This window comes from Piliocolobus tephrosceles, chromosome 2 (assembly GCF_002776525.5).
Source record: "Piliocolobus tephrosceles isolate RC106 chromosome 2, ASM277652v3, whole genome shotgun sequence".
NCBI lineage: Eukaryota > Metazoa > Chordata > Mammalia > Primates > Cercopithecidae > Piliocolobus > Piliocolobus tephrosceles.
Genome location: NC_045435.1, coordinates 82702671 through 82730247, shown reverse-complemented (window position 1 = coordinate 82730247; position 27577 = coordinate 82702671). Strand labels below are relative to the sequence as shown.

The 27577-nt window shown below is 47.4% G+C and overlaps 1 protein-coding gene across 4 annotated transcripts in view; it reads left to right on the top strand.

Moving 5' to 3' along the window:
* CACNA1D (calcium voltage-gated channel subunit alpha1 D) overlaps nt 1–27577 on the top strand; it is a 333155-nt gene that overhangs the window by 245731 nt on the left and 59847 nt on the right. For all 4 annotated transcript variants that reach the window (XM_023189554.2, XM_023189557.2, XM_023189555.2 and 1 more), the window contains 14 exons: nt 3431–3545; nt 4067–4136; nt 5097–5163; nt 5887–6034; nt 8307–8436; nt 13519–13578; nt 16209–16315; nt 17947–18034; nt 19137–19244; nt 19345–19397; nt 20834–20980; nt 22785–22986; nt 25220–25378; nt 27043–27153. In XM_023189554.2, coding sequence (XP_023045322.1) covers nt 3431–3545; nt 4067–4136; nt 5097–5163; nt 5887–6034; nt 8307–8436; nt 13519–13578; nt 16209–16315; nt 17947–18034; nt 19137–19244; nt 19345–19397; nt 20834–20980; nt 22785–22986; nt 25220–25378; nt 27043–27153 — 1565 coding nt within the window. The remainder of the gene's footprint in view (nt 1–3430; nt 3546–4066; nt 4137–5096; nt 5164–5886; nt 6035–8306; nt 8437–13518; nt 13579–16208; nt 16316–17946; nt 18035–19136; nt 19245–19344; nt 19398–20833; nt 20981–22784; nt 22987–25219; nt 25379–27042; nt 27154–27577) is intronic.

Here is a 27577-nt window from a genome sequence, read left to right as displayed (position 1 = left end):
CAGGCTTTGTTGTTGCCGTCGTTATCTGGTTTTGTTTTTCTTCCTCTGGGTTTCTCTGTGGTGATGGTGGTGGTAGTAGTTGTGGCAGGGAGATGAATGCCTTTACCGTATTAGCTCAATATCTGCTTTTCTTCCATGCTGCTGGGGGACAGCGTCCTGTAAGTAGAATTCCAGAGAGGCTTTGAGGGATGCGTTCTGGCTAAGAGAAGCAAGCCCAGGGAAGGAGTGTGAGACAGCACACGTGCTGGTCCCAGAGGTCACTCAGTTTGGCATCATGTCTCCTGTACAGGTCCTGAGGGATGGCTGAGCACAAGGCCAGGTGGTTCTTTATGTTATAATTATCGGGAGCTTAGGTGTCCATCTGTGACTTCTTAAGACCCTTCGTGACTGATGGGAGCCATCTTTGTGGACTGATCTGTGCTCCCTGGGCTAATTTCACCTTGCTGATCTGTCCATCTTTGGGGATCAAGTGTCCATTGGCTAGCTGCTAAATCATGCTGCGTAACTTCTCTCTGCCTTACTTTACTCCTTTTCCCTGTCAAGAGGCACTCTCTAATTCTAGACCTGGAATTGGCCCTTGGATCTGTATTTACCTCATTCAGACCCTTCCTGATCCTGCAGCCTTTGGTTCTCGATGTTTTATCTCCAGGTCCTCCATGCCTAGCACCAGACCTGGTACACAGAGGCCTTTAATGAATGTTTGATGCATGAACAGCATACACACACGGTACTACACCTGGGTCTTCACCCTTCCATTGTAAAAGGTCCTAATCTGAATTCTTCTAAGGGGGCCCAGATCTCTGTAGGTGTTTCCTCCTTTATCTTGTCTGGCTCACTGATAAATTTTCTTCAGTGTGGTAACCTCAGTGCAAACCTGCCCACTTTTCTACAAGGACAATGCTTTGTGCTATACGGTATTATATGAAAACCCCATCTCAACACATATACATCCTTCTAGTCCCTTGACTCGGCTCTAAGTCTTCCTCCACAGAGCCACCCCTGCCCTGTCTCCCACCCAGAGAGGTTTCTTCTACCTCTGAGCTCCCCCTCAGATTTTATCCACATCTCTCACTGCCTGTAGGTTCTTCTGTCTACTGGATTTTTATTTATTTATTATTTTTTTAGAAGGAGTCTTACTCTATCACCCAGGCTGGAGTGCAGTGGTGTGATCTCAGCTCACTGCAACCTCTGCCTCCTGGGTTCAAGTGATTCTCCTGCCTCAGGCTCCTGAGTAGATGGGATTACACGTGTGCACCACCATGCCCAGCTAATTTTTGTTTTTTTAATGGAGATGGGGTTTCTCCATGTTAACCAGGCCAGTCTGAAACTCCTGACCTCAGGTGATCCACCCACTTTGGCCTCCCAAAGTGCTGGGATTATAGAGCCACTGTGCCCAGCCTGTCTATTGGAATTTTGAGCGGGCATTCCTCCACCTCCCTAACTAGATGGATAAACTTCTTGAGTCAGGAATCTTTTTTGTATTCACATATCTCAGTAGAGTACAGGATCTTGCACATAGTTGGCACTTGGTAAATGAATGGTCATTCTTTTCTTTTTCTGCTGTCCTCATGGTTGACTCTCTAGGCCACAGCAACTTCCTGGGCTTAAATCTGCGGAGAAATAGTCCCTGGTGGTTGTCTGTGGTTGCATGTTGTTTTCTTTATAGCACGTGTGACTATATCAGAGGTGCTTAGTGAGCTGCTTATGCTCTGTCTTCCCCAACTAGAGTAGACATTCCGGTGTGCAGTGTTTCTTCCTGTGCCCTCAGCACCCACAACAGTGCCTGGCACATTAGAGGTGCTTGGTAGATCTTTTTGGATGAATTTCAGAGCATGCTACTCTTTAGGAGGGTCTGAGTAATACCTCTCAATGCAGATGATGGATTTTTCTCTGGGAAGTTGTTTGTTACAAGCTCGTAAGATCTTACTGTGGCTCATTACTCTGGATTTGCTTTCCACTACCCAAAGGAGTTGAGTGTCATTGCAAGACTAGAGAGATTATTGTTTCTTCACTGAGATCATGGAGGGAATACTCACTACAGCTAGTCTCATCACTAGCCCCTGTCTGAGTTACCATTACCCCAGGCCTAGCAGAGAAATGCTCATGTTACCAGGGCATCTTCAGCCCAGGACAAATTGCTTCCTGAGGCTCATTGCAGCTCCAGTTAAAAAATAGGCCAGCACGTCAAAGGCTTTTTGAGTCTTAATGTAATTCACTTATGTTTCTCTCCTCTTTAAAGCCTTGAATAGATTAGTCAGGCATGCTATTCCCTCACAGAGATCTCATCATCTGTTCCTTGTTAGGTTACGTTGGTTTACGTGTTCAGCAACCCATCCAAGGTAACAGACTGCACGGGACATATGGGACAGTGCTGTGCTGTGCTGCTCCTGTCTTGGGGTCTCTGGGCTCCTGCGGTTTTGCCTACAGATGGCCGGGCATCAGGCAGAGAGAAGCATTTGTCGCAGAAAGGGGCCTTCTCGCTTACTGCCCTCTCATCCCTGTGCTTCTCAAAAACATGCTTCACTGCTAATGGGTAAGAAACAGGCATCTTCTGATTTAGGAGTCTTGTTCAGAATACTTGTTAAAAATAAAAACATTCAAGAAAGTCATGTATATAACAATTATAGTAAGAGTGAAAAAACATGATAATTTGTTTAGTCACCTAACCTTTTATTGTGTTTTTTAACTGGAACTGCAATGAGCCTCAGGAAGCAATTTGTCCTGGACTGGAGAGGGCAAAAATCAAGTTCAGGTACAGTGATCAAAGATCGAGCTGCAGTGAGACTATTCACAATAGTCCAGCACCAGGTGGCAGTAAGTCAGGCATGTTATAGTCAGTCAGTGTTTGTGGAATGAAGGAATGAATGAGTTATCTGTAGACTCTGAAGGTTATTTCAAAGGAGAAATTCTCATACTATCTTGTGCAAGGGGATCATCATTTGAATAACTTGCAACCTTTGAAGTGGTCTCTTTTGGAAAGCACTCCCCTGAAGATATATGTTATAGTTGTAGTATGTGTTAAAAAAAAATTAAAAAACCAAACTACTTTGGTTTATATGTTTATATATAAACCATGTTTATATTATAGATCGTTGTATATAATGTATAACATAGCTATAGATACGTAGATGTTTGGACACACACACACACAGAGAAATGTTGAAATTAGTGGGTTTTCATGGATTTTAGTGAATCTTAATTTTACTTCTATAGACTGTCCTTTTACAGGTTTTTATATTTATTTTTGTTGTTGTTTCGTTTTGTTTGAAAAGCAGGGCTCTGGTAGTCTAGTTTTGCTGTGTGAGTATAACACTTGGGATAGTCACTTGCTACCAGCCTCCCAGGATGCAGAGGGGTGTGGCGTTGCCATTGTTTGGCCACATGTAGTTGCATTTAGTAGTGTGTTGTGCCCTTAAAAAGTTCAAACTAGATATTCTACTGAATGTCTTCTTGGCCATCGCTGTAGACAATTTGGCTGATGCCGAAAGTTTGAACACTGCTCAGAAAGAAGAAGCAGAAGAAAAGGAGAGGAAAAAGATTGCCAGGTAACCCCATTTTCCCCTGACATGTTTGTCTAGGGGCTGCGTGGGGAGCCCTCCCCCAAGTGCAGCCTGCCAGGCTCACCCCCGCATCATGGCAGCTGCAGCCCCCCAGGTTCCTGCTTTGTGGATCATGGTTGACCATGCACTGCAGACCAAAACGGATAGAATCTTGGGCAGAAGCCAGGCTCTTGGCTCTCATCCCTTGGAGCTGAGAGTGGGAGTCACATGTCCCCATGCTTAAAGAATCACTGCAGTTAATTTTGGCGTCATAAAATAAACGATGCATTCAATGCTGATTAGCTCTCAGATGAGAATTTTAATAAGATGATCTGTGTAATGAATCCATTGCATTGAGATTACCAGGAAGCTCTGAGTTTGGATTGTGCTAGGCTCTTGTGGTTAGTGTTGTTTCTAATTAAATTCTGTCCTTCATTGGAGCATTGTTGATTCAGAATCCTGATTAGCATATTTATACAGAGTAACATGGTTGTTTAGTTTCTTGTGCTCTTTTCTCTTCTCTTTAGAAAAGAGAGCCTAGAAAACAAAAAGAACAACAAACCAGAAGTCAACCAGATAGCCAACAGTGACAACAAGGTATGTGTTCTAAGATACTTCTCCCCTTTTTGTTTCAAAGTGATTCTGTTGGTATCTCCATACATGTACCATTTACACTGTGGAAGTGTCTTGTGTATCATTCTTGTAATATTTTGATGTGAAGAATATAGCACACCATATAGACCCTGGCTTCCCAGGGGGGTTCTGGTTGAATTTAGGCAATTAGCTGTGTTCACTGATATTTCAGAAGAAAACCAATATGATAAAGATTTGACTAGTTTGACCACTTTTGTTTTCTTTATTGGAATTGTGCAATCAGGCTCGACCCGTGGTCAGACAGGTGTCCCCAGATGGTGATTCTGCTTCAGACAGAAGTCCTAAGGGCAGGTGAGGAGAAGGCTGGTTAAGCCCTGACCCAGTCGTAGTTAGCCAGCATCATCCAGGGCATCACATTAGCAGCTTCATTTTTAATAGAGGTCTGTTTCCTGAGGTAATCCCAGGGGTCAGGTGGCTTCAGGGCTACACTGTCAAACTTAATCCCATTTATGACAGCCCTGGCTGTGTTGTTCTTTCTTTGTTCATCGAGTTGATAAATGCTTACCGAGTGGCTATCATGTGTCAGACACTTGGGATTCAGGAATGAAGAAGACAGGTCCCTGCCTTCATGGGGCTCACAGTCTGGCAGGAAGACAGGAGTGTGAGATGCGTTATCACATGGTATGAGTGACCGCTGGCACAGGGCAAGGACAGAGCCCTGGATGATGCTGGCTAACTACGACTGGGTCAGGGCTTAACCAGCCTTCTCCTCACCTGCCCTTAGGACTTCTGTCTGAAGCAGAATCACCATCTGGGGACACCCGTCTGTCCCTGCACACCCACATACAGACGCAACTTTGGGGAGGAATCCATGCCCTATGCTGGACTGCCAGGGTGACTTCTCCTCTGTGAAGTGCATTTTAGTTAGTCTCCCCTCCTCCTAAGATGTCTCTGTCATCCTAGGTTACAATCGATGACTATAGAGAAGAGGATGAAGACAAGGACCCCTACCCACCTTGCGATGTGCCAGGTATGGTGGCAGAGGCCGGAGACGCTGGCTTTGCTGTGTGGCTTTGCTACTGCTCTGTGACCTGCTGAGTCTGCGGCCAGCCAGCACAGCAGCGTGTACGTGAGCTGCTGAGGCCACCAAGGCCGTGGAACCAGTTAGCTCCCCTTTTTCCCATGGTCACAGGCAGCATGTGTCACCCAAATTCCAGGTGATGGGGAGGGAAAGTGCAGGTGGGTCAGGGCAGTCCCAACTTCTGCTGGGAGACTGGTCCAGGAGACCCACCGGTGTTAGCGCTCACCTTTTACATTTGACTGGCGCCTTTATTGGTTGATATGGGTGGGACTGTGGAGTTGAGAGCCTAATTGCTGATTGAGACTAAAAGTCCCACACAGTTTCTCAGGCCAGGGTGAACCAGGAGGTTACTGGGGAAACAGCCAGATGCTGGGAGGTTGGCAGTGAGAATCCCAGCACCGCCACCTTTCATCTGTGGTCAGATCTTATCCTGGTGGGAATCTCATCATTCCCACGAACTAAACATGCTCACCAGATGGGGACACTTCTCAGCAACCCTCACCCCTGCAACACACACTCAGTCCATATTCTGAAGGAGCAGGAGGGTTTTGATTCACGTAAGCAGGTAGATGTTGTTAAAGTTTAAGCCAAATTTGCATGTGAAATTAAGAATAATTCAAACCCATATGTAGTCTTTATTTCATGCCTATAAAAAAGGTATTTCATTTAAAGTAGGGGAAGAGGAAGAGGAAGAGGAGGAGGATGAACCTGAGGTTCCTGCCGGACCCCGTCCTCGAAGGATCTCGGAGTTGAACATGAAGGAAAAAATTGCCCCCATCCCTGAAGGGAGCGCTTTCTTCATTCTTAGCAAGACCAACCCGTAAATACTCCCCTTCTAGTCTCTCATGGCTGCCTCTTGCCAGTGACCCTACAGGTTGCTTGAGGGTGGCTCGGGTGGGGGTGAGGGGAAGTGGTTCACAGCCCTTTCTGAACCTGAGTGTCCCTGGCGCCCTCACCCAAGTCCCCTCCAACCCCTCTCTCCTCCACTGTTGCTCTTGCTCTCAGCTCATCTCTTCCTAGCTGCCTCCTTCCCGCAAGGGTGTGACCAGGTCCTGGGAGGAGCTGCATTCTAGATTCTCCTCCCTGCCTTCACCCCTGCGTGGGGACAGCAATGGGGAAAGCCTTGTCCACCCCAGCATATTCCAATTGGAGCCCACTGCTCTGGTGTTCCATGCTTCGGCCAGCCATGGAAATGTTTTCTAACGAGTGGATCTTCTGTTAGGATGCCTTGTGGGATGAGAATTTTTGTGACCAAGGTCTGCAGAGCATCCTCATCCTCACAGATCCCCCACTTCATTGATCAGTTTTCCCAGTTGAGTTGTATCATCATAAAGTCATATTGCACAGTGATATTTTATAGGTTGTAAGTATTCAGTTCAGCTCTATGATAGCCTACTTAAAATAGCATTTCTCATGTTAAAATGATAAGGTGCTCACAAGGAACGGGGCAATGACTCACAAGTACTATAAGAGGAAGATGTTTATTTACTAGCTAGTTTCTAGGTTTTAAATCATCTGGGACTGAGTGGAATGCTAGGGGAGATAAACGGCTCCTGGAAAGGTTTCTAGAATTGCAGAAGTAGTTCTTGGCTGTCAGAGAACAACTCTGTATCATTCATTGGCCCTAGGGAGACACAGGTGGGAAGCAAGGCCTGCTGGCATCCTCAGAGATATGAAGATACGATGGTAGCTTTTACAGCTCACCACTGTTTGGGTGTCCTTTAAAAAAGAAAGGTTATTAAACTGATATTGCTGACACCTACAGCCCCGTCACACACACACACACACACACACATATATATATATATGTGTTGAGGGAATGGACTTATTTTCACCCAAAGCCGCAAAGCACTCCTGCCCTCACTAGCTTCGAAGTTCTTCCCCAGACTCAGCTGCTAACCACCTTCAGGTCCTCTGGGGGATACGCCCAGCATTAAATAGGCCTTTTGGCAAAAGGCAGGACTTAAAGTGAGGGGTCACCTTCACATAAGGTTGACTCCAGTTTTGAAAGTGGAAAAATATTTTCAAAGGAAAACCTATCTGTAGGCTTATAAGCCTCCTACAGACTACACATAGGTTTGTATACATATCCACACACACACACTTTAGCATTTAAACATGTACATATATATTATATATATGTATACACACATACGTATACTTTACCATTTAAACATACATGTTTTATGTATACACGAATATGTATATACATACGCATATATGTATATATACATACATGTGTGTGTATATATATGTTTAAATTCTAAAGTCAAATATTGAGGGTAAGGATAGCCAGTTGCTACCAGGTGCAGGGCACATTGGGGACAGCAGCGAGGTTCTGATGGCCCAGAGAGCCAGAGCCATCGTTTGAGCCCAGGTGTCGAGCATGAGCTGCCCTCCTTAGCTTCATGAGACCACAGGACTTGGTGAAAACTCTCATGCTGGGCCATGAGATCCTTGCATGTTAGCAAATGATGCTGCAAACTTCACCTTCTGAGGACTGCTTGTGGGTCCACTCCAAAATTTAAAAAAATAATGATAACATATATTACAAAATCTGCAGACAACCAGAGATGTCCTGAAGCCTCAGTTACTGCAGGCCCCTATAAACAGTATGAACTTGCACCTGCAGGACAAGCCTGGGATTCATCTCATCCTGTGTGAACTGTCGAGGGCAGGCCTGGCCTCCGTTTCTTCTCTCAGTCAGGGAAGATAAACAGATGAGCTTCTTGTCATAATGGAAAAACTTCAGTCATGTAGACCTGGATCAATTCTGCCCCTGGCCTTACTAGTGTCCTTTAGAATTCTCTTATTAAGCCTCAGTTTCCCCATCTTGAGAAAGACAACAAGCCCCACTTCCAAGGACTCAGTGTGGCGCCCCCAGCCCAGAGTTGACACACCACACATGGTGCACAGGGGCTGCTTTTGGTGGGCTTCGTGGGGCTGACAGGTTGCTCAGGTGTGCCGGAGAGAGGGCACAGCAGACAACTGCCCTCTGCCTGGCATCTTGCTGCACTGGCCCCGCACTCTTAAGGACCCAGTGTGTTCCACCCTCTCTGGGACTGTTTCCAAGCGGCTGCTTTTCCCTGCAGGATCCGTGTGGGCTGCCACAAGCTCATCAACCACCACATCTTCACCAACCTCATCCTCGTCTTCATCATGCTGAGCAGCGCCGCTCTGGCCGCAGAGGACCCCATCCGCAGCCACTCCTTCCGGAACACGGTAAGTCCCCAGGGTGAGGTTTGCTCTGGGATAGCCCTGGACTCTCTCCGGCAGAGGCCACTGTGGAGATGGGAGCTGTGGAGGCCCCGCAAGGTGACAGCTAGAGTAGGTCTTTCCTTCAGCTGGGGACGTTGGCTGTTTCCAGTTTGTAAGTGCCAGAGAGCTTGCGTTATAGCTGAATACATCTGAATGGAATCATTAATTTAGAACCTCATCTTAGATACTCTGCAGGAATGGTCAGTGAATTCAGGGAGGCTGCTTCTCCTCCTCTTTCCTCCCTACTGCCAATATTTAGGCCCTCCTTTCCCTCCCTGCTCAGGTTTATACTCACAGGTTTTGAGATTCATGCTTCATGGATGCACACGGCAGGGAGGAAGCAGAATTCAAACCAGGCATGCCACATGCCCAGGCTAAGGTTGGGGGCAAGATTCCTATGTCATGTAGACTTAACTACACGAAGCTGCTAGGCTCCACAACTGAGGAGAAATACAAGTTAGGGAGATGATAGGATGTCGAGTTGAGGTGTTCAGTGGAGAAGAACGTTAGGCCAGGTGCACTGGCTCACACCTGTAATTCCAGTGCTTTGGGAGATAGAGGGGAAGGATCACTGAAGAACAGGAGTTCAAGACTAGCCTGGGCAACATCGTGAGACCTCATCTGTACAAAAAATTAAGAAATTAGCTGAGTGTGGTGGCACACACCTGCCATCCCAGCTACTCAGGAGGCTGAGGGAGGAGGATCGCTTGGGCCCAGGAGGTCGAAGGTGCAGCAAGCCATGTTTGTACCACTGCACTCCAGTCTCAGTGATACAGTGAGACCTTGTCTCAAAGAAAAAGAAAATAATACATAATGAATGTTAAAAAAGTTCCTTCTCTGGGAAGATTATGTTATGTATTTCACAAGTATCTCCAAAGGAAGTGCTAACCTTGGCCCCAGAGAGCCAGTATTAAGTTTGAGTAACTTCATTAAGCTGAGTGCACCAGGCAGAGCCACTCGGACCCTTACATGTTAACTTGGCTGTTTACAATGTTACTTTTCATTGGTAGAATTAGGAATATGCAAAGAGTTATTAATTGGCTGGATGTGGTGGCTCATAGCTATAATCCCAGCATTTTGAGAGGCCAGGGCAGTAGAATCACTTGAGCCCAGGAGTTCAAGATTAGTCTAGGCAATATAGTGAGACCCCATCTATATAAAAATTTAAAACTTAGCCACACGTGGTGGCGCATGCCTGTCCCAGCTACTTGGGAGGCTGAGGTGGGAGGATTGCCTGAGCACAGGAGGCTGAGCCTGAAGTCAGCTGTGTTCACACCACTGTATTCCACCCTGGGCGACAGAGCAAGACCCTGTCTCTGAAAAAACAAAAAGATACAAACAAAAAGAACTCTAGATTTTGGCGTGGCAGAAGTGGCTGTCCAGTTAGCTCTCGTATCCATGGGTTTGGCATCCATGGATTCAACCAACCACAGATAGAAAATGTTTGGGGGTGGCCAGGCGTGGTGGCTCATGCCTGTAATCCCAGCACTTTGGGAGGTCGAAGTGGGTGGATCGCTTGAGGTCAGGAGTTTGAGACCAGCCTGGCCAGCATGGTGGAACCCCATCTCTACTAAAAATACCAAAATTAGCCAGGTGTGGTGGTGCGCAGCTGTAGTCCCAGCTACTTGGGAGGCTGAGAATTGCTTAATACGGGAGGCGGAGGTTGCAGCAGTGAGCTGAGATCACACCACTGCACTCCAGCCTGGGCAACAGAGTAAGTAAGACTCTGTCTCAAAAAGGAAAAAGACAAAAAATTTGGGGGAAAAATGTACTGAGTTTGTGCAGATTTTTTTCTTGTCATTTCCTAAACAATTTACATGGCATTTACATGACCTTGGGTATCTTGAGAAATCTAGAGATGATCTAAGGTCTACAGGAGGATGTGCATAGATCATATGCAAACACGACACCATTTTTATATCGGAGACTTGAGATTTTGGAGTCTGAGAGGGTCCTGGAACCAATCCCTTATGGACACCAACTGTACTAAGAAAACAAGTCAAGGGACCAGGAGCAGTGGATCACACCTGTAATCACAGTACTTTGGGAGGCCGAGACGGGCAATCACTTGAGGTCAGGAGTTCAAGACCAGCCTGGCCAACATGGCAAAACCCCATTTCCACTGAAAATACAAAAATTAGCTGGGCGTGGTGGTGTGCACCTGTAATCCCAGCTATGCATGGGGCCGAGGCAGGAGAATCACTTGAACCTGGGAGGCGGAGGTTGCAATAAGCTGAGATCCTGCCATTGCATTCCAGCCTCAGTGACAAGAGCAAAACTCTGTCTCAAAAAAGCATACAAACAAACATACAAGCAAGTTGAGGGTTTTCTGTTAGTTGTCAGTTTTGTAACTTAGAGATGGTGCCCGCCAACTGTGTCTATGTTGAAAGGAAACTTGCACCTAAACTGGCTCTTGCCGCAGCAGCCCCACCTTAGCTGTGCAGCTTACTTGGCACTGAAGACCATTCAAAGGTAAGACAGCTAGAAGCAGCAGCCTGTTGACTCTCAGGCCTAGATATTATCATGCAGTTTCAGATTATTACCAAGAAACCCAACCAGCAGAGGGAGGCTGGCAAGTGTGCAAGGCCATCAGGTGTCCCTGGCTTGCTGGTGGGTGCCTTTTTCTGAGCATCAGATTGTTAGAAATTTTAGGATTAAGACACACCAGCACATCTGTGCCCCCAGGACTCTGTTGGGGCAACCAAGCCTCATGCTGTTGCTTTCCATTTCTGGAGCCTGGCAAGCCCAACCTATCAGATTTATGAAACACGCACTCTGATATGAAGAGAAAAAGTACTTTCCCCGTGGTGCATGTTAGTGTCAATATAAAGAGGAAGGCACTGGGCCTGTCTTGATTTGTCCCCACAAATTAGGGTTTTTGTTAGAGATTTTTTTTGTTTTGTTTTGTTTTGTTTTTTGTTTTTTTTTTTTTTTGAGGCGGAGTCTCGCTCTGTCGCCCAGGCTGGAATACAGTGGCCGGATCTCAGCTCACTGCAAGCTCCGCCTCCCGGATTTACGCCATTCTCCTGCCTCAGCCTCCCGAGTAGCTGGGACTACAGGCGCCCGCCACCCTCGCCCGGCTAGTTTTTGTATTTTTTAGTAGAGACAAGGTTTCACCGTGTTAGCTAGGATGGTCTCGATCTCCTGACCTCGTGATCCGCTCGTCTCGGCCTCCCAAAGTGCTGGGATTACAGGCTTGAGCCACCGCGCCCGGCCGTTAGAGATGATTTTGTTGCTGTAAATGCCCCAATAGAAGAAAGACCTCTGTGTCATTTCATCCCGTCATAAAAAAAGGACACAAGGGCGGTGTTTGGGGAAAAAACAGCATTAGGTGACAAACTAGGCCAGGAGCTAGTCTAAAATACGCATTGCCAAGGGATTAATTTACATGGGGGCTTCATGTCTTATTTTTAATTATAATTGCTTCTCCATAAGTTTATTTCCCTGCTGCCTTACCCAAAAATGTTGCTGTTCTTCCTAAAAAGATGTACATTTGTGTATGTTTATTGGCTTTTAGATTCTGCAGTGTTTGTATGTTTTTTTAACCTTAGCCGAATTCTTCTTTTAAAAAAGAGAGTGAGAGAATGCAAGCCGAGTGAGGGAAAAAAAACAGCTTAAATCTCAACTTCAGCCCGGGCGCCAGGCTGGCCTCGTAGACTTGTAGGCTGCAGTGTGTTTCTGAGCTACTTGATGCTTTCCACGTTAATATTCTCACTGTGACCTAGGAAGGAGTAAGGAGAAGATGGCTGAGGTCTGCTAGTGCATGGGAAGATACCTTCCATTGCCTGGCCGAGAAACTCTGTTACACAGGAGTTCGTAAGTCCAAAACCAGAAACAGTTTGGAAAATGAATACCCTCTGAAGAGAGAGACTGGGCTTGAAGCAGAGGTCCTCACCTTATTGTGACACAGCCCCCAGGCGACTCCTCTACCTACAACACCTCACCCCTGTGGCTCTCCACTGGCATACCCCAGGTCTACTCCTTGCTCAGCGGTGCCTGTGAGTGGCTGCGTGGCCTATGCGTGTGTCCACTCCCTGCTCCCAGCAGCCACATCTGTTAAAGGATTAGGCCTGGGTGGTCTCCACAGTCCCTTCCAGCTCTGCTCTCTTCAGTTCTTTCAAAGCCATAGATCATAGTTGTCATGAAGATCAGTGGCCAAGACCAACTCACCTTTGCAGATAAGGCAAGTGCTGTGGTCAGAAGCTCCCTGTGAGCAGATTTCTTGCTGCTGGTCCACTTGCCTCCACGGCTCCAAGGAGAAGCAGGGACCCCAGAAAGGGCTAGCAGGACTCTGTCGATGGGGTAATAGATGGTATTGTCACCAATGTGGATAGAGTTGCCTGGACTGAAAATTCAAAGACCAAGTCAGTCTGTTATTTGAGTGGGCCCAGCAAGGTTTAAAAAAAAACCCCTCAGTTTAGAGAGAGCAGTGTTAGATGCAGAACAATGGGCAGGAGGAAGGCAGTCTGTAAAACCATCCCTTGCAGACTTAGCCAGCCCCGCGCATGGGCGGGGAAGGGTGCTGACGACCTGATTACACAGGCTGGAATGCAAGGGAGCATGTGGAAACCACTGGGTCTGACGGATGCCACTGCTGTCTTCATTTATGCTTCTCCACCGATCTGATGCTCAGATGAAGGGCAATATACTTCATTCAGCCAGAAACGCGGTTAAAAATCCAAAATGTGTATAAGCCTCTGATTTATCTGGTGCCACAAGTCATTTGTAGATGTAGTGCTCTCTGATGAGGAAAGCTTGTTAACAAAGCACTCTCAGAAATGAGCCTCTCTGCCTGTCCAAGACACAAGACCGGGAAGCAAGTCAGGGTGAGTGGTTAAAGGAGGTCAGGATTCTCAAACGCTCTTTGGGAATGACGTAATTGACCAAAGTGGGCATTTACCAGCGGCTCTGCACTAACCTTCAGAATGGCGGGGTTTTCCTGGGAGGATGGGTCTCTGACTGCATGGGGGGTTTCTGCCCATAAGCGTGCAGCTATCAGAGTTTGTCTGAATGCCTTTTCTCACTCCCACATGTTGTGCCTTGCAGATACTGGGTTACTTTGACTATGCCTTCACAGCCATCTTTACTGTTGAGATCCTGTTGAAGGTAATGGATTTTCCTTGATCTTCACATACTCCACAGCAGCTGGAGCAATAATAGTTGCACTTCTTTGTTTGCCTTCCAGATGCTAGGTTACGCAGACTATGTCTTCACTGGTACTTTTGCATTTGAGATCATTTTGAAGGTAACAGGTTACCCGGCAGTGTGTTTTAAGGGCTGCTCCTGTGTGTGACACACAGGAAAGAAGCGTGGAGTGGTTTTGATTTTTTATGGGTTTTTTTGTCTTTTGTGGTCGAGCTAAGTTTTTTTTTACCAAAGGATTTTTTTTTCCTGTGACCATTACAACTTGTTTTTGCTCTTTCTTTTTAATCTTTGAATGCGTGTAGGACCTACTCTGGCTTCATGATAGTGGTTGACAATTATATTTTGCTTCTTTAAAAAAATACCCTCTGGAATTTGTCAACCGATAATAGATATATATCACGGTGTGTGAACTTTTTTCCACCCTTTCTGACATCAAAGTCAGAGGAAAAGCATTTATCCTCTGAAGAGGATGTCTCTCTTTTTGTTTCTCTAGCTGCATTGTGTTTTGGGGGCCTAAAATAGTAACACGCTATTTTCTTGCAATAGGATTTGCAAGATGACTTGGGTCTATTTGTGTTAAGGTATTTTCTGTCTGTTTTAATGGATGGGCTTACATTTACACAAAAGGAGCGCCCTTTGGCCAGGGTGACCTAAATGTACTGCCCATGCATGAGCTAATAGCTGCCATTGCTGCATGTGGTTTGCGTACTGACTGTGAAGTCTGCCCCATGGGAGCCCATTCCTTATGTGCTTAGAGTGCTGGAGACCACAGCAAAGCTCCAAGAACCTATCCACAACTGGCCAAGAACCACAGGGCGTGGGTCATTGTGGTTCTGGGAGAACGTGGCCCATCAGAACTGTCAGGGTAACCATCTCCTAGCAGGGAGACAAGCTGGGAAATGAAGACTTTCAACCATGGTTTTCTTTAAGCCATTGGGGGATGTTTTGTGTGTGCAACTCAGGCAAAATGTATTTTGCATTGGACTACTGTGGAACTTGGGCTCTTTACAAAATCTTATATAAAATGAAACCTCAATGTCAGGGAATGAGGTGGTTAGTTTTTTGAGGTTGGTTTTTTAAATTTTTTTATTTTTTGGTTCATGAACAGCATTTTAAAGAAACACCTTTCTTTAAAATCTTCTAAAAATTTGAGTTCATTTTCCTGCCTTTAAGCCAATGAATTTGTTTGACAGTTCTCCTGAGTCAGAAGTGTGCAGTGGGACAGTGACCAGCTCTTGTTGATGAGGCCTCTGTGGGAGGACCTGTGGATGCAGAATGCACGTGGTGGGGGTCAGAGGGGTGCCACCAGAACACTCGGCTTCTGCCTCAGCTTCTTGGTTTTAGAATTTGACGTCATTTCAAAGTGAATGGGGATATGTTCTACTTAGTCTGTTAGCCTGGTTAATTGAGGTTTTATTTTACTCTCCACATTTTTAAGTTGTTAAATGAATATAGTTACTCATGGGCTTTGGGGAAAATTAAACACAGATTATTTAAAAGGAAAAAAATGATTGTTACTTTTTAATTTCTGTAGAATTGCTTCACTGACTTAAATCTTCTGAGTCATTCTTCATTTTGAAGGTATTTTAGAGAATGGAAAATAAGCTAAAACAAGAAGGATTCAGAAAATGGAGACTCATCCGGAAGTGTCTAGTATCTGAGGCTGTGGTTCCTGGTGGCCTTGGGGAGATTTGGAAGGCTGTTTGGTTATTTGCTTAAGCTCTATGAAATTACCATTTTTGTAGGTCAAAAAGGGTTAAACACTGGCGATTTCATAAGGTTCAATGTAATATTTCCCACCTCTACCTCTCTTATACCGTACTTATCTGAGCCTTCTCTAACCTTTTTTGTTTTAAAATATGTATTTTGCTATTTCTTACTTTGGGGAACTAACTCTTTGGGAAACTCTTTTTTCCATCACCTATAGAAATCTCACTGGAGCACCCATAATATGTGCTCCAGGTACATATGGCAGGTGAGCACAGAGTCGTGAGACTGGCTCAGGTGAGATGCCACCTGGCATCCTAGCCATGCCTGACACATGTCATCAGACTTGGAGGAATTGCTTAAGATGGGTGTGTCATTAAAGACCATTAGGAACAATAAGGGGCCTATGTGGAAAAGTGATGTAGGTTCATAGAGCCTGGGAGCCCTGAATTCAAGCCCCCACTGGGAAGGCTTAATTGAAACAAGGTAGGCTCTACCAGGGCCTCAGAGGGGCCAGAGCCAGCGCTTTGTGGGAAAGTGGGCTGTCTGGGCAGCACTTAACCTTTTGACGAATGTAGTCGTGTGGAGCCTCTCTTAGACAGGCTCTTTGGACATGCCAACAGTGTGTTCATATTTGAAACCTGTGATGGCTGTAATAAAGCCTAAATTGGTTTCTTCTTTTAAAATGTATCCAAAATAAGCTACCCCCTTTTGATTTTTGTTTGAACAAATCATCCGGTGGCTCAGCCCCATTGGTTTACATTTCTGACTGCTTAATGCACGCTTGTTAACGAAGTCATACTTTACTTCAGATTTTGTAAAGAGCCCAGGTTTCTTTTCCTCTGGAGAGAAAAAGTGGTAAATCACCCATGATTTGCTTCTAGATGACAACTTTTGGAGCTTTCCTCCACAAAGGGGCCTTCTGCAGGAACTACTTCAATTTGCTGGATATGCTGGTGGTTGGGGTGTCTCTGGTGTCATTTGGGATTCAGTAAGTATTCTGGGGTGTGTGCCCAGAACTGTTGGGCTGAATGGTTTGTGTAAGGGATTTTAACATAATTGATAAAGGCTAGGCATCACTTTCATGATTTAGTTATATAGGTTTATTTAATTTGCTTGCATTCCAGAAAGCATTGAGACAATTCATGTTTTCTTTTGGGGTTGTGTGTGTGTGTGTGTGTGTGTGTGCGTGTGTGCGCCTGCTGCTAGGTTGAGCTTATTACTCTCGGTGAAATTTGCTTTCAACTGAGGTAAAAGAGGTCTTGACTAGGAGGGAGGGAATCTAGGTTCTAGTCCTGGTCCCTCCAAAGGCTGATTCCAGGGCCTTAAGCGTGTCTTCTCTCAGGAACCCTGTGCCCCTTTTATATAGGAGGGGCTGGGGCCAGGTGGCCTCTCAGTTATTCCAGCTTGGATATTGAAAACTTCCTTTGATTTTCAGGGTATAGAACCTCCTAGGACTTTTTCTTTGGCCTCTAAAATGTTTCAGCTAGGGGGGAGCCAAGGCTGAAAGTCAGGGCCCCAGGTCTTTTCCATGGCATTTAGCAATTTCTGGTGGGAACAGCCATTGCTGAGTACTGCTCGCCATCCCCAGGGGTGTAGGGCAGAGGCTCCAGTAGAGCATCAGGTGTGGCCTTGCTTTCTTGCTGACCTGTGAGCACTTCTGTTCAGATGCTGAACATAGAATATCCCCCATGTGAGCACACATGCACACATATGCCCTCTAAGCTAAAGAGAAGTGGAAAGGACCTACCCTCCTAGGAAGACCAAGAACCTCTGCCTGGAACAGCCCTCTGTGGTCCTCCTCGCCTCCCACTGAGGGAGCCCTGTGATCATAGCTTGGAAGGCCATTTGCATTAACATCTTTGCAGCTCCTATTAACTCCCAGGCTGTTCATGTCCTCTCCAGCTGCAGTCTTGCCCACTTCCTCCTGAGCACGTGCTCTGACCACACACGGCCATCTGGGGTGCAGCAGAAAGCTGCATTCTCTTGTATCGCATCCTTGTACATGCTGCTCCCTCACACTGAGCCCCCCTCCCTATTGTCCTTGCTAACCCCTACTCCTCCTTTGGGACTCACCTGGCTATCACCATCCCCACCCTAGAGTCCTTCCCAGGCTCCTCCCAACTCCCACAGGTTGTACTCCCCTGGCCAAGCACACCACATTTACCCCCATCATGAGCCACACTGGGTTGGAACTGCCCATCTCTCCACCAGACTCTGAGCTCCTTGAAGGCCAGAGAAGCCCCAGTGCCAAAGTGGTACAGCAGGCCTCCAACCTTAAACAGAAACAAACCATCTATGAAGCCTAAAAGCCAGTCACTACCTAGCGTTTACAGTGAGTGGAAAGAACAAAGAGAGTTCACGAGTTATGTCTCTGCCAAGGTTAGCTGTGCACCTGTCACCTCTGGGAGTGCCGTGGGCTGGGCTTGGGAGGTGCTGCCTCGTGTGGGCGGGGAAGAGAGGTTGCCTCTGAGTCACGGAGAGAGATCAGCCCAGCACCACATGGATCCCATGCTAACTGTGCAGGGATACTAAAGTGAAGATCCAGTGAAATGGTGAATCTTAAAGCATCCTGTCCATTTATAACATGCCCTGCCTGCCATCTTTCTGCTCCTTCCCTAGATCCAGTGCCATCTCCGTTGTGAAGATTCTGAGAGTCTTAAGGGTCCTGAGGCCCCTCAGGGCCATCAACAGAGCCAAAGGACTTAAGGTTTTGATTCCTCTCCTCCAGGCTGGGCTGGCTTGGGTTGGGGTTGGCTGTAATTACTGGCTCTTCTGGGCAGAGCTGAGCTGAGGCCTGATGGATTTTTAAAGTGGGTTATAAGGACCTTTCTAACCAATTCAGCCACCTGTGCCAAGTTCTAATGGCATGTTAAAAATTATGATTTATTTTCTTTATTTTTGGTAATTGAAGATGTTTTTCTTTATAATTGTTGTTCATTTATTACCTTTTTGTTAGTGGTTCTTTGTGTTTATTTTAATCTTTCAGTTTTCATGTAGACTGTATAAAAGGCTACTGGGTTTCTTTTTTTTTTTTGAGACGGAGTCTGGCTCTGTGGCTCAGGCTGGAGTACGGTGGCGCCATCTCTGCTCACTGCAAGCTCCGCCTCCCGGATTCACGCCATTCTCCTGCCTCAGCCTCCCGAGTAGCTGGGACTACAGGCGCCCGCCACCGTGGCACCTGGCTAGTTTTTTTGTATTTTTTTAGTAGAGACGGGGTTTCATCGGTTAGCCAGGATGGTCTCGAGCTCCTGACCTCGTGATCCGCCCGTCTCGGCCTCCCAAAGTGCTGGGATTACAGGCGTGAGCCACCGCACCCGGCCAGGCTACTGGGTTTCTGTATTCCTCAGTCATTTATGGGTGGGGACCCTTTGGGCCCATGTGCCAGGCAGCACTGCACCTGTAGCATTTCTTCTTTTTTGTTTTCTTTCTTTCTTTTTTTTTTCCCCCCAAAATGGAGTCTTGCTCTGTCGCCTAGGCCAGAGTGCAGTGGCATGATCTTGGCTCACAGCAACCTCTGCCTCCCGGGTTCAAGTGATTGCCCTGCCTCAGCCTCCCAAGTAGCTGGGATTACAGGCGCCAGCCACCACGCCCAGCTAATTTTTGTATTTTTAGTAGAGATGAGGTTTCACCATGTTGGCCAGGCTGGTCTCAAACTCCTGACCTCAAATGATCTGCCCTCCTCTGCCTCCCAAAGTGCTGGGATTATGTGAGCCACTGCACCCGGCCAAAACAGAAACTCTTGGCTGATGTTAGCTCACCTCGAGGCCAAAATCACAAAGGAGAGTCACGCCCCTCTGCCCTCTCCACAGCACGTGGTCCAGTGCGTCTTCGTGGCCATCCGGACCATCGGCAACATCATGATCGTCACCACCCTCCTCCAGTTCATGTTTGCCTGTATTGGGGTCCAGTTATTCAAGGTAGAGGAACTGCCTCCAAGCATAAAACTCAGGTGGATTTCTTTAAGGAGAAGCCTGCATTTACTTGACTGACTTGACTGCCTGTCTGTTTTGTACCCAGGGGAAGTTCTATCGCTGTACGGATGAAGCCAAAAGTAACCCTGAAGAATGCAGGTGAGCGTCCTGAGAGTGGAGTGGGGAACTTAGAAGAGCAAATAGCAGACTTCAAGGATTCACACATGTTGGCACGTCAGAAGTTTTGGTCATGAAATAAAACAGGCCTGTATGCTCAGCTTGTGGGTGGATAGATGGTGTTTGTTTTTCATTGAGGTGAAACTCACGTAACCTCAACTGTTTTCAGTATACAGTTCCTTAGCATAGAGTATCCGCGGCATTGTTGTGCAACCAACACCTCTATCTGGTTCCAAACTTTTTGTCATCCCAAAAGAATGGATAGATGGCTTTTGTGGTAGAGAATCTATAAATGGTGGGAGTTGGGGGAACCCTGAAATAACAATTATGAAATGCCCCAAATAGCTTCCATGACAGCCATGTAGATAATTTCCCCAAATCAGAACTTGAAACTCAACTCTCTGGTGTTCGGGAGCTGGCTCCCTCTTCTGGCAGACTTTCTAGACTTCCTCTCTCCTGGCTCCTGTTACCTACATCTTGGCCATATTTCCATAGACAAGAATTGGCAGAGGAGAGACAAGGTGGGAGATATTCATGCCTCCCATTCCAGGATGTCCAGTGACCATGAAGGCAGTCATGGAAGCCATTGCCTAAAGTTTCAGACTGTGCAGAGGCCTGTGTCTCCCCACCCGTGAGAGACGTAACTCACTGGGCTCTGGCTAGGCTGACTGTGTGCATACATTGGTTTGGGGTTTATTTTAAGCAGAAGATGCAGTCAGAGAGCACCAATTGCAATTTGGCTGTGTCTCTGCACCTCCAGGGCACCATTCAGGCACCGTTCATGGCGTCCCTGGAGGTGAGCAGCCTAGCAGACACAGGCGTGGGGACACTGTTTCCTCCCTCTCGAAGCCTCTGTGTCTTCATTTGTAAAATAAAGATATTGTGCTTTATCTCTTTGGTTCCTTCCAGAAATGAAGTTCTGGGAGAAATAATTTGCCAGAAATAATGGAATTCTTTTGGGAAAAAAATTGGGAATGCCATTAGTAAGAAGAGAAAGGGATTTGATTAAAACTAAAATGCAGGAAGAATATACGTGGGTTTGTTTCCTAGAGCTTACAGAGTTCTCTGTGGCCGAGCTTTGATCCTTCAGAGCATGCCTCAAGCCCGTTGTGTATGAGACACACTCACCATGCTGTGGTTTTTATCGGCCAACGACGTATGCCCGGTGCCTGGCTGGCTGCTCTGGAGAATACACGTTGCACTGGTAGTTATTCAATGGTTATTTGAGCTGCAAAGTACATGAAATGCAAGGGCAAGGAGAGGAGAAATGGCGCCGGTGTTATGCTCAGCTGTGTGACTGGCGGGCAGACTGAGCATGACCTGCCTGGAGGGTGGGATCAGGGCAGTGTGTCTAACTTTATGTTGCTTCCATCTGTCATGTGTGAAGCCAGATGACCCACACCTGTTTTCTTCTCCAGGGGACTTTTCATCCTCTACAAGGATGGGGATGTTGACAGTCCTGTGGTCCGTGAGCGGATCTGGCAAAACAGTGATTTCAACTTCGACAACGTCCTCTCTGCTATGATGGCACTCTTCACGGTCTCCACGTTTGAGGGCTGGCCTGCGTAAGTATGGGGAGCACACAGTCTTGTGCCCAGGGCTAAGCCCTCCCTCCTGGAGTCAGTCCCATTTCTGTTCTCCAGGGTCACAGGCTTGCCCTGTGGCTTTTTAACCTTGGGCCACTTCTCAGTCATTTCTTGACCCATAGGGCCTCTTTCTGTGTAGTTGGATGATTTGTGAAGCAGGGTTGGTAGAGATGCCCAGCAGCATCTCTGGGTGGGAGCAGTGAGGCCCGAGATGCTTCAGTCCTGTGAACTCCCATTGGATGTCAGGAAAGCTGCCATCTGCTACTCCCAAAGAGGCTCTGGATGGTGTCCCAAACCATTCATTCATTCACTCCTCGTACTTCGTACTAATGTGTGCCAGGTGCAGACAGTTGCTGTTGTGCCATCTCTTTTACTGAGCACCCACTCGCTCATTTACAGACCACGCTGTGCAGAGGCTTGTGTCTCCCCATCCATTCGAGATGTCTAACTGGGCTCTGGCTGACTGCGTGCTTAGATACCAGCTCCATGCAGCATCGCGTGTTAGGCACTGTGGAGGAAACAGTGTCTAAACATGCTTCCTCGCCTCAAGCCCAAATCAAATCAGTGTCAAGTGGTCAATCCAGGCAGGTGGTCTGGTGTGTCCTAGATGTGCAGAACAGGGTCCTGAAGAATGGCTAGGATGTTGATGGGTAAAGTAAGAAGAGCAGGTAAGGAGAAGTTAAAATTTGAAAGGGAGAATCCTCTGCGCTCTCATGTTGCTCTCTGCTTCTGGAGCTCCCACCCCCAGCTCCTGGCCATCAGTGTGCAAACACAGCTAGAGTCCTGGATACCTGGTCCGCATGCGTAGATGAGCTGCAGGAGGTGGGCAGGCTGGGCCTCACAGGCCAGCAGAGCTCTTGGGGTGTGTGTAAGAGTCAGATATTTTCAGGAGCTCCTGTGGGATAAAGAGGCAGTCAGGTGGGGCTTGTTCATTAGGGATTTAATCCTGGAGAACAGACGCATGGAGTAAGACTTCACTGTGTGTGGGCACTGGCTCTAGTGTCAGGCTCTGAACCCTGTCCTTGAGCAAATCATGGTGGCAGCTGAGGAGAAAGGAGCAAACCTGGGACTCGGGGCTTAGAGGAACTGGCTCAACTCCTGGCTCTGTCCTCAAGGAGTGTGACTGTGGCACTTTGATGCCTCCCTGAATATTCCTGTAATGGGGATGGCAGTAACGTCTGCCTTCCCAGATGGACGTGAGGCTTAAGGGAGAGGCTGTGAAAGTGTCTAGCGCAGCCTACACATGGGCTGGGTGCCCCAGAAGTGTTGAATCTGCCTCAGGATGGGGATCAATGGACCTTGAGGGTGTTACAGTAACCCCCCCTTCCTGTTAAGAGTTCTGCTAGGCATACTTTAATTTTAGTGCATATCTCTGTTTGGGGAAGCACCCTCCCTCTTAGTTCTTTGGAACTACTATGGTTGGTCACGTATTGTCTTGCCAGTGTGTATAGTTTTCACTTCCTCCTGTGTCTTTATACACGAGATATTCTTCCTCTCTGAATAGAAAGAGGCGTTTTAGAATATTTGTGAAATCTTTTGATTTTCAGGTCCTCAGAACAGTCCCTCGATGATGACATCCTAGGTTCCCGCTCCTCTTAGTGCTTGCTAGCCGTTTGGGCCTGAGGCTGATGGGAGAGACCTGGTTGTGTCCAGCGGCCTTGGGGTGGGTTCCTAGCCAGTGCTCATGAGAGGAGTTCAGGAGAGGGAGGACCTGGGAAGGCAGCGGGCTGGGCCACGTGGGCTGGGGGCTTGGCAGGCCCTCACTTCATTTTTCTCTCTCTAGGTTGCTGTATAAAGCCATCGACTCGAATGGAGAGAACATCGGCCCAATCTACAACCACCGCGTGGAGATTTCCATCTTCTTCATCATCTACATCATCATTGTAGCTTTCTTCATGATGAACATCTTTGTGGGCTTTGTCATCGTTACATTTCAGGAGCAAGGAGAAAAAGAGTATAAGAACTGTGAGCTGGACAAAAATCAGGTTAAAGTCACACACTGTTTGGGCTTCTGTCCCTTGATCAGGAGTGGAGTGCCTTCTTTTTTGACTGATTTCCCCCATGCCCAGAGAAGGGCGCCCACGTACTGTCTGTCCCTGGGGCTAGGGCCCTGTTCTAAGCACACCCTCAGCCCATTTGAGTCATCACTGCTGAGCGTTAGGTTTCCAGATACATATGAGACTTTGTAATTATGAAATCCATCCCCAGACCTGGTGGTATGAAATCAGAGAGTGTTTACGCCACCTGCCATGATCATGACCCACTAGTGATGGCTCAGAATCTTAGGATGCTGTGGCCACTCGTGCAGGCATTCACAGTCCCTCCTGGGAGATGGTCTTTAAAGCCGCTTAGGGCAGAGTTTCTTACCCTTGGTGCTATTAGCATTTCAGGCTGGATGATTCTTGGTTGTGTTTCCTGGGCTTTTTAGGCTGTTTAGCAGCATCCCTTGCTTCCAGCTGTTAGACGCCAGTGGTTCCTCTTCCCCTGGTAGCAGTAACCAAAATGTCTCCAGATATTGCCAAATGTCCTTTTGGGGGGCAAAGCTGCCCCTTGTTGAGAACTGCTGACTTAGGGGGGAAGTACCCTACACCACCCCAGGGAAGTCAGTAACTTTGAATTTGGGACTAATATTATACTGGCATCATTCTTGATCTGGCACCATATTTTAGCCAGTCTGGTGGAAGTAGGAGCCTTTTGCTCGCGTGACGTGGCGAGGAGAGGGGCCCTGTGCTCTGGGCTGTCTTCCTGCACCTGCACTGTGACCCTAGGTGCCCCCTCTGATCCCTGCTGGGGCTTGATCCCTCATCTCTAAATCAAGGGCATTAAAGAGCTGCTCTTTAGAGGTTCCTTGCAGCCCTGAGAAAGAGTCTACAAGATCGAGATTCTGTTCTGGGAATTTCCCCGGGTTGTCTATCAGTAGCATCTCTGTTTTGATTATGACATCACAAGCAAGAATGATCTGGTAGCCTCGGCTTCCTGAGGGGAAGTGGCCCTGGCACGGCAAGCCAACCATAGCTGGCTGTACCCACTGGGAAATGCGAGGACATGCTGGTTTCCTTTGCAGGAAGATTTTCCTTTGAGTTGTCAGGGTGTCCCTGCAGATTCCACCAGTGATTGTCAGGGAGAGGTCTGGCCCAGCAATTTGCTCACCCAAGGAAGATGAGTGTCAGGGCAAGGCCAGGCCAGCTAGGCAGAGCCAGCACTGAAAGCGTGTCAGCCTCTGAGGTCCAGCGCAAGCTCGAATTGGGGGTCCCTGGAGTCAGCATGTGAGGTCAGAGCAGCGCCGCGTCCCAGACACTGGGAGCCTGTCCGAAACCTGCATCCAGAGTCAAAGTAGGAGAGTGGGGTTAGGTCTAGGGTCTCAATGCTGAGCTGAGGGCTCTCGGGGCTAGAGGCTCCCTCTGGGCCTGCTGCAGAGGTTGGACCAGCCCCACTGCCCCGAGTAAGTGAGAAAGTGCTCCAGCTGGGTGCCAACCTGTGTTCAATCCAGCTGTCACTACAGTGCTCCAGCTGGGCCCCAACCTGCGTTCAATCTAGCTGTCGCTACTGACCACGTCCGAGGGATTCTGAAATGAACACAACAAGCTCCCCAGCCCAGAAGCTCCCTGATGGACATGTAGGTAGCTCCCCGTAAGATGTTTATTGTTAACACACTCTGGCTCCGGAAGGGTATCTCGTGTGGGTCCATCCGGGAGCAGCCAGAGGCTCCTAGTCTCAGGGAATGAGCCAGCCCCTCTAGTTCTTGTGAGTTTCTGTTCCTGTGGTTACTTGGCTTCTTTTCCTGGAGGACAGCAAGGCAGGGGAACTATAGATGGGATCCACCTATAGATCCCCCATAGGTGTGATAGAGAGGAAAGGCAGTGATAAGGCCTGGATCCCATCCTCACTCCTGCTTGTGTATACACTGCAGGGCCTCAGGAAAGACAGCTAAAAGCTCTGAGCCTCAGTTTTTAGTAAGCAAAATGGAAGCCACATGGGTCGGTACCCAGCTTACCCAGAGGTTGCTGGGAGGGTCAGAGAAGGTAATGGAGGCAGGGCCCTCGGTGACTCAAGAGTGGTGCCAGCGGCAGGAAGGGGGTCACTCGTAATCATTTTCACCATCGTTCATGGCCCCTTCTCGGGAGCTGCAGGGTGAGCTCTTTCAGAGCAGATGGCCACGGGGTCCTCCTTCCCTGGAAGTGCTCAGAACTCCATCTCTGCCCTTTTCTGCTGTTGCAGCGTCAGTGTGTTGAATACGCCTTGAAAGCACGTCCCTTGCGGAGATACATCCCCAAAAACCCCTACCAGTACAAGTTCTGGTACGTGGTGAACTCTTCGCCTTTCGAATACATGATGTTTGTCCTCATCATGCTCAACACACTCTGCTTGGCCATGCAGGTAAAAATGGAGACAGCCGTGGGGATCAGGTCCGGGCATTCCACACAGCCCCATGCCCCAAATGCTGAGGGTGGAATGCTGGCCCTCACAGGAGGGCTTTGATTTTTCTGATGAGTCTGGGCTATAGGTTGGCCAGAGTTCCGTTCTGGCTGACAGTTGTCACGGTAGGAGTTTAAGATCGTTCTTTTGTTGAAGAAATTATCCGTACAGCATGACGGTAGATACCATTTCTGTGGAGCCTGGCGGTGGCGCTCAATTATGTAAACATTTACCATGGGCCTCCTGTGGTCAGGTAGTGGTTGAGACCTTCAGCTCTGGAGATACACAGCTGTTTCAATCCTGATTTTACTCTGATTTTTCTGTGACTTGGGGAAAGTTGTTTAAATTCCCCAGGCTTGTTTTCTTTATCAGTAAAATGGGGAAGTCTGTCACACGTACCTTAGAGATAAGGTTTACGCTATCGATAATTCCCCTCAGACACTTCATTTTTTATTTTTCTTTTTTTTGTTTTTGAGACAGTCTCGCTCTGTAGCCCAGGCTGGAGTGCAGTAGCGCGATCTCGGCTCACTGCAATCTCTGCCTCCTGGGTTCAAGTGATTCTCATGCCTTAGCATTCTGAGTAGCTGGCATTACAGGCATATGCCATCATGCCCAGCTAATTTTTGTATTTTTAGTAGAGACAAGTTTTCACCATGTTGGCCAGGCTGGTCCTGAACTCGTGACCTCAGGTGATCAGTCACTTCAGCCTCCCAAAGTGCTGGTATTACAGGTGTGAGCCACCGCGCCCGGCCCCCTCAGACACTTTGATCTGGGCCTGTCACAGAGTAACACCCAATGTTGGAAAACAAAACATAAGTCACACTCCTGTCCTCAGGTGACTCTCAGCATGGCAGTAAGGTATTTTTCAGTTGATGAAGCATTGAGTTTGACCTAAGTTCCAGCTACTTCTTATTCCAATGGAAGCAAGAAATGCAATTCAGTTTAACTGGCCATGTCAGATTATAGTGTGGTATTAACAGTGAATGTTTTCAAAAGTTACATGCCTAGTCGATACTCCACGAGGACAGGAAGCAAAGACCAAGGTCTAGAGCCAGCTTTTGCACTGACTTTAAGAACTCCAGCACATCGAAGCAGCTCTCAGTGCTGTCTGGACAGTAGGTCTAAAGATAGGGATAAATTTTCTGGCATTTTTCTTAATCTAAGAGTTCTTTTTGAATGTAAAGGACTGTGTGCTGATGTAGGGAAAAGTGTAAAATCAAGAAAACACTGCCTTTTATTCAACATAAACTTACATGGCATAAAATTTATCCTTCACCAAATTCTACCTTTATTCATAGACATTTTGGTGGTATCTGCATTGTGCTCTGGTCAAGGCCCTCAACATAAAGCCCTGCCAGGAGAAAGGGTGAATTCCCTTTATCCTGAGCAGAGGACATGAATATGTTTTCCCCCTTCATCATTCAATCATCCTCATCTTGTCACAGACCTGCCTGCACTTGGTGGGAGTTCACCACATGACCTTGCAATGCCGGCGGAATTGCCGAGCGAGGGCGCCGGGCTGTGGAGGATGCCCGCAGGGGCGCAGAGGGCTGGGAGCCTCCATGTGCAAGCACGTGAGATCGTGGCGGAGGCTCTGAGAACAGTCCCTCTGTCTTCATCCATAGCACTACGAGCAGTCCAAGATGTTCAATGACGCCATGGACATTCTGAACATGGTCTTCACCGGGGTGTTCACCGTCGAGATGGTTTTGAAAGTCATCGCCTTTAAGCCTAAGGTGAGTTGCAGAACCCACTTTTCAAAGGCTGTTGCTGAGTCACCCTGGAGAAATACCCGCTTCCTGTTAGTCTTGTGTTACTGAATTATGCTAAATTGTTCTGGCCACTAACTGGGTTACCACCTGAGAACATTAAAATCTGATTAGAGCATGTGTGTACATATGGGAGAATGAATCTGCAAGAACAAAACCTCATGAAAACAATTCTGAGAAACAGAATAAGGGAGATTAGAATTGGAAATTTGTAAACTGGAGATTATTTTGAAAGCCAGTTTTCTGTTTCTAGAATAATATGTATCATGCTGTGTCAGGGAAACCTGCCTCATTACTTAAGCCCTGGAGAAAATGTTTGAAGATAACCCATCAGGAAGAATTTGACCCTGATTATACTTTCAGATATCTAGTCTAAAGACTTTGGTTTTGT